This window comes from Enoplosus armatus, chromosome 11 (genome assembly GCF_043641665.1).
Source record: "Enoplosus armatus isolate fEnoArm2 chromosome 11, fEnoArm2.hap1, whole genome shotgun sequence".
Taxonomy (NCBI): Eukaryota; Metazoa; Chordata; class Actinopteri; order Centrarchiformes; family Enoplosidae; genus Enoplosus; species Enoplosus armatus.
Genome location: NC_092190.1, coordinates 13824763 through 13831193, shown reverse-complemented (window position 1 = coordinate 13831193; position 6431 = coordinate 13824763). Strand labels below are relative to the sequence as shown.

At 40.6% G+C, this 6431-nt stretch overlaps 1 protein-coding gene across 1 annotated transcript; it reads right to left on the bottom strand.

Moving 5' to 3' along the window:
- Positions 1-2029: 2029 nt before the first annotated feature.
- Positions 2030-6111, bottom strand: cd302 (CD302 molecule). The gene is made up of 6 exons (XM_070914768.1): positions 5966-6111; positions 4897-5022; positions 4675-4785; positions 3848-4030; positions 3662-3682; positions 2030-3554 (listed from the first exon to the last, which is right to left on the bottom strand). The coding sequence occupies exons 1-6, from the start codon at positions 6054-6056 to the stop codon at positions 3352-3354; spliced, it is 735 nt and encodes a 244-aa protein (XP_070770869.1). The 5' UTR covers positions 6057-6111; the 3' UTR covers positions 2030-3351.
- Between the last annotated feature and the right edge of the window lie 320 nt (positions 6112-6431).

Here is a 6431-nt window from a genome sequence, read left to right as displayed (position 1 = left end):
ATTAGTCATTCTGGGTCAGCGTAGGCTTCTTCCTGCTTCAAGCAGTGGTGTGGCAGATGTGTGAATGAAATTCATCTGCTATTATTTGAGCGAAAATAGGCCATTACAGCCATTGTGATTGAGACAACAGCCCCTCAGTGACAATACAATTCATACATCCCAGTTAAACTGAATAGATGGTTTGCAAAAAATAAAGGGTTGTGCCTCAAATGTCATCATAAGTTAAATTCAACCCCATTATTTACAGAAAATCAAATGAAGCTTTTCAGTATATTAGTGTTACAATAAATTATCATAATTAGAATTATCATAATTATGCCTTTTGCATGTCAATACACATTTTTTTCCTGTTGTAACTGGTGATATACAGGAGCTAAACACTTTTCTGTAGCATCACAACAAATTACAAATGTGTGGGTTCAGTAGACCTTATACAGTCTAGATAATCAGACTGAATCGCCATTTTGTTTTCACGTCATTATTCATTCTTAACTAATTCTATTTGAATCGCTAAAAAGATCTGAGATGAGGACAGCAATTAAGAGTCCACGACCAGAACGTGTACACTGTTGTGTGAAGAACAGAGCATTTGCAGTCACGCTCCAAGCTTTCTAAATATATCATTCAGGGGTCCTTTCAAACGGAAGCTCTACTCACAGCAATCAGCTATTGTATCTTGAATAAATTATACTTTATTGCATAATGATGAGCGTGAATCACTCTTTGAAAATAAATATCTGCTGAAATCTAACCAATTATGTCATTTTTAAAGGCCCAATCTGTACATTTGAGGCACTGTACATAATTGAATTAATGCATGAAAATCAGCATTTTACGGTAAACAAATGCATAACAGAATAAAAAAAACCTTACAGACAGACATTGTTGCCTGTCAATCACTTCCAGACTGATAGCAGGGTGTGTTTTGGTTTTTGGTGGTCGGGCTTTTGTTCGTATTTGAATCAGGAAACTAAGTGTTTGATTATTATAAGTGGACATTTTAACTATAACTTGACAGAAGCAACAGTTTAACATCTCCCACCACACATAACCTCACACAGAGCCCCAACGGCTCCAGTCCCATACCCCACACTAAAGCTATGGCCTTCTCCGGTCTCCATTCTGCTGTTTGGACCTTTATCTTGCATGGCATGTTAATTATTGGCTACCACAGCAAGACCACATTGCTTTCTTAATCATCAAGAGGACTTTCACCTCAGCCTGGAGACAAGATAATCTTTCTGATCTTGTGTTTCAGTGTTCTTGCAGATTGTTGTCCAACAACAAATATTCTCACAACAGTGTCACAGCAATTATCTTCCATGTTTCCGGACCTCATTAATTAGTGGGAGAGAATCCCTTCCCTGAAGAGACTTGACAGAAATGTGATTCAATGTCCCACCTTGTGGCCGAATCTAGAAATTACCTGGAATGCTTGGAGGAAAAGGTTTTGTTTTTATGGTCCTCTATTGGTGCGCAACATCAATAAATGTTGCTCCGCAAATGCCTTTGATAATTCATAACGAGATGTTAAAAACATCAAGAGAAAGTGCTCAACAAAAAGAGGCATATGCAGCCAAGATTTAAAGAGAATTTGTTAGACGACAGACTTCTTAGAAGTCTAAAATTAGATGTGAATGGGAAGAGAAAAAAGAGATTTCCTGCTGATTTCTCCCAGTTCTGTTTCATCTTGGCCCACGCTGACATGTCAACAGAGCCACTGGACATTTGGAAGGAGTGACACTTTCTCAGATGACAGTGATTTAGATATCCTCTCAGAACTAATTAGACTCTATCCCCAATTTTGGTGTCCTAATTCATCCTTTTCTCCTCAATTATGCATCGACATATATATTTAGCAGAACTGTTCTATATAGATCACACAGAATGGAAAGAAGTCGTTCTTTTATTCTCAACTTGCACATTTTTGACACTGCTGGACAGCGACATGTTACTAGCAGCAGACACTTCCTGTTACTGCCTAATGGAACCTCATGAGTCAGATCAATTCAATAAAGCAAAAAACAACTTCTTATAGTCAAACATACTTTATTATGAAAAATACACAAGGGCTCAGATCCTGCCAAATTAATCTCAAATATTGCACAAAAGCATTCATGCTGCTGAAAATGTATAACTCCCACTCCACAGCCAAAAACTGATTGTCTTTAATGTCACAGGAGGATTTAGTATTTCCAAACACCAAAATCATGACCACACACAAGCAATGATAATGCCAAGATTGGACTTCATAGGGCAGCAAGGGAACACTTAACATACACCCAGAAAATAAGCACTATATCTTTTGACCAGATAAAAAGTACATAAAGGGCAGATAAACAGTGCACATTATTATTTTCATTTAGAAAATATCCTGGAATGAATGAAGACCGTTTCATCAGTCTCATGATTTTCAACAAAATCTGGCTTTACTGGCTTCATTTTGGTTAGCCTACCACCTAGTCAACATGAAAACTGCAGTCTGTCAGGACTCTGGTGGTTTTGGTTTAGGACGGCTTTCTGTTTCAATAAGATCTTTTACCTGGAAAGGAATCTGCTGTATGGACTGTGCAAATCGAACTCACTGGCTACATTTACATGCGTGAAGTAACAATAGCTCACACTCTAGCTGGGCTCTTGTTTGGATCAAGCTATTTACATGTGCCTGTGATTGAGAATTCCTGTTTCTTAATAATACTGCTTAACAAAGGGACACTCCACAAAAAGGTCCGTTTACTCATCATGGTTGTGCCATTTCTACTGTGGCTCTGGAGGGAGCTTTCTAAAGTCTGAGAAAATAACGCTTGATGATGTCGTCAGGGTTATCTCAGCTTGGGCGTATAGACAACAAATGTATAACACAGTTATGGGAAAGCAACACTAAATGGATTTCTGAATTTCTCTCTGTTCACAGCAAAGTATGAAAGCTTTGCTCTTCATCTAATCCCTTCCTCTTTCAATGAGCAATAGCAAGTTACTTTTAATATGCAAGAGGGAAATAGTGATCCCAAAAGTTATCCAAGAAACATGTAGTGCCTGATAATAAGCCGATGTTACATGAAATCACAGATGAAAACGCACCAATCAGATGATTCTTCGTTAGCGCATCATGACAAAAAAAAAGCATAAGTAGTAGGATGTTCATGTGCCACGTGAGAGGTTAGTATTGGAGTAAGCCTGGCATCAGTTTTCTTACAATCACACTACATTATTCTGAGTCATGACGTCGACATGTGTTAACCCAAAACTACTTCTGTACTGTTTTTTCTTTTTAGAGTGGACTTCTCTTTGCACGAACACCCACCCACCCGGTGAGGAGGGGGCCTATTGTGGAAGAGGGAGAAGGTTCTCCTATGGCGCGCTGTCTGTCTCCTCAGCCTCCACCAGGCAGGACTGGTCCGTGTCCAGGACTCGGAATGGAGGGTGGTACTCGAATGCCGTGAGGATACTGGAGCCAATATTGTGCTTCTGGTGCAGGAACCAAATAACTGCTGAGACTCCCATGATAGCTACCACGCTGAGAATTACCAGGGCGGACAGCAGCGCGCTGGGTTCTGAGGAGGACAAGTAACAATGCAAGGAAGGTCACTACTGTAAACACCAAAATCACAGAGGAATAACTAAAGAAACTACCAAAAAAAAGCTCAAAAGGTCGACTTACTCTGCTTGGCTTCGTCGGCCTCTGAGAAAGGAAAAAAAAACAACACAGTGAGACAAGTGGAAAACAATCCCCACCACATCTTCTTAAGTCGCATTAACTAAAATCCTCGCTACATACTCACGGATCAGTCACTTTCAGAAACAGGTCTAAAAGATGTTTTGACTTATATATTGCATTAAATCTTACTCTGATCTGTCTCACAGATCACTCCGTTCTCCACTTCATCCAGGCAGCTGACATTTTCCCACTTTCCCGTGTTGCTGTGCAGAGCCACGCATGTATCCAAGGGCACGAGGTCAGATGGAGAAGAGCTGTCCTCCCAGTTAGTGAACCGCACGGGGTCATCGCCGAACCATTTCATGTCGTCACCTGACAAGATACACCAATCAGTACTCCAGCGTGACGGGCGCCGGGAATACCAGCCACTATCGCAGGTAATGTCAATCATTATTGCCTATGGTCCTATGGTCCTAATAAACTGCACTGAACAGTGTTACAACACAAATCACTGATGTGCATCTTTTCCCTCCTCAGGATTTACACGATGAATCACACTGAAATGTGAGAGTTTCTGGTAGCTTAGCCCCCCCCTTCAAAAAAACTGGATTTACTGAGGTGGTGCCAGGATTTAAAGACAAGGATGAGTCAGTGTTGTCATGCTTTAAAAGTAGCTGGCACCAGCAGAAAATAGGGGATAAGCAAATAGACAGCGTTTCCAAGTTCAAGAATAAACGTTCATGCTTTACTTTACTTACACAGACAATTCGTCATAAAAGAGCTTAGAAATATGTTAAGTTGACCTTTAGTTTAGAAAAGAGACAAATAATCAATGGACTTTGAAACAGAACACTTTACTATTATTATTACTACAACAACTTTAAGATTCAGTTTTGTTTTTCCACCTTGTTATCACCAAACAATAGTAAAAAGCTGTATTTTTCTTCCTGTTTGATTGTCATAGAGAGAAAGTTGGCCTGCATGTTTTCACAGTCCTCCGGTCACACGGTACTTACTGTTTGTGTCATAATACATTCCCAGCCACACGTTGACAGTGCCTTTCCACACCTCGGGGCTATATTTAATGACAAAGTCATTCTCCTTGGCGCTCTGGATGGTCAAAAGCTCTAGAAAAAGTACAGCAATGTATGACAACGGAATCCCACACACATTGAGAATACAGTACATTTGTCATTTTGTCTATGACAAAATATTTGAAAATAAAATATCTCAGGTACCAAATCCTTGGCAGAGGGTTTTTGCTCTTTCGAAAGTGTAGCTTTTGATTTTGTCTTCTTCTCCGTGGACAAAGTGGTAACATTTGTCTTCAAACGGCACCCAGGTGCGTCCATCTGCAGGGCAGTCTGAGGAAAATCATGGTACAAAACATGGTGATGGAAAGATTTGGCACCTGACCTTTCTAAATTTCTTTCCATCTATGTAGGATTATTTTGATGCTAAAGGAAGAAAATTAAGAAAGCCCCTTGACTAAACAAACATAACCAAATCACCATTTTAAAATGCTGCAACAACTTTGCATCATGTTTGGTTGGATAATATATCATTCTACAACCCCCCACAGACTGTTGAAACTACCCAGTGTGTTAGTTTCAACTTGTGACCACTGTTCCTCTTTAACAGTGCAGTTTGTGTCGTGACTTTCTAGACTGTTGTAGTTTCCCGACTGCTGCACCTGTTTTTTTTTGGGGGGGGGGTCAGATTGTTTTCCCTGTATGGAGCTCTGCTGTCTGTCTCAAGCTTTAAAGACTCACAACACAGTTTATCTGCGGTGTCTCATCTTTGTAGCAGCGTTTTACTTTACTAGGTTTTAATCACCTTACTTTACAGTTAATACTTGACAGCAACAAATGACGACATTGGCCCCACTGCTCCACATACAGTTACTGTCCGAAAATATAGTCTATACAATTGGATTTAGTCCCTTTTTGTCGCAAAAGAGCCGTGATTAGACACCTTAGGGCAAAATCAAAAGAAAACCCAGCCTGGGAGGGAAAACACGGATTTCTAATGTTTTATTAACGTGTCGCAGCACAGGCAAGCACACAACTTCTGACTCAAGTTAGGGGCACGAGCTGTGTGTCCAGATCAAAAGTTGATGTCGCCATATCAAAACAACAGTGTCGACATTCAGGAAAGTTGGTTGGATAAACAGTGATACATTAACACTAAACAAACAGAGGAGCTATGGGCACTTACTGTAACGCAGGCCTACGCAATGCTAAATTAAACCACACAGCAGAAGATATCGCGTTAATGTCGAGCAAAGACTCCGTGTTAAACTCTTACCTCCCGTCAAACTCAGCGGCAGCTGGACACACAACACAAAGACACACAGTAACACCGATCGGCGACGGCGGTTGTCCTCCAGAGACTCCATGAGAGCGAAGAAGACAAACCAAAAGAAAAAACAGAAATCATGTAGCACCAAACTATTTTTCTGACTGTTGCACGACTCAGGAGTCCGCAGCAACGTGAGCGAGATCCCACCCACACACAGCACACGGCTCACACACTCACTCACTCTCTCACACTCTCTCTCTCACACACACACACACACACACACACACACACACGTAGACTCAATCGGCTACACTGTAATTCAGAGCCATCAGTCTGCACTGATTTCACCTCATTTAAGTTAATGTTGTTGTTTGTTGTTGCGTTGCTTACACACGTAACTGCCAGCAAAAATTCAAGAGCAGTTTGAACACTGTTATCTGCGATTTATTTACAAAACAATTAATGTAAATGA

Bases quoted from the DNA above. Each gene is read 5' to 3' on its own strand.
- cd302 (XM_070914768.1), bottom strand. From the start codon at position 6,056: ATGGAGTCTCTGGAGGACAACCGCCGTCGCCGATCGGTGTTACTGTGT. The intron at 4,031-4,674 runs GTAAGTACCGTG...GTATCTTGTCAG, and splicing joins AATGTATTATGACACAAACA to GTGACGACATGAAATGGTTC. The intron at 3,683-3,847 runs GTAAGATTTAAT...TTCCTTTCTCAG, and splicing joins GATCTGTGAGACAGATCAGA to AGGCCGACGAAGCCAAGCAG.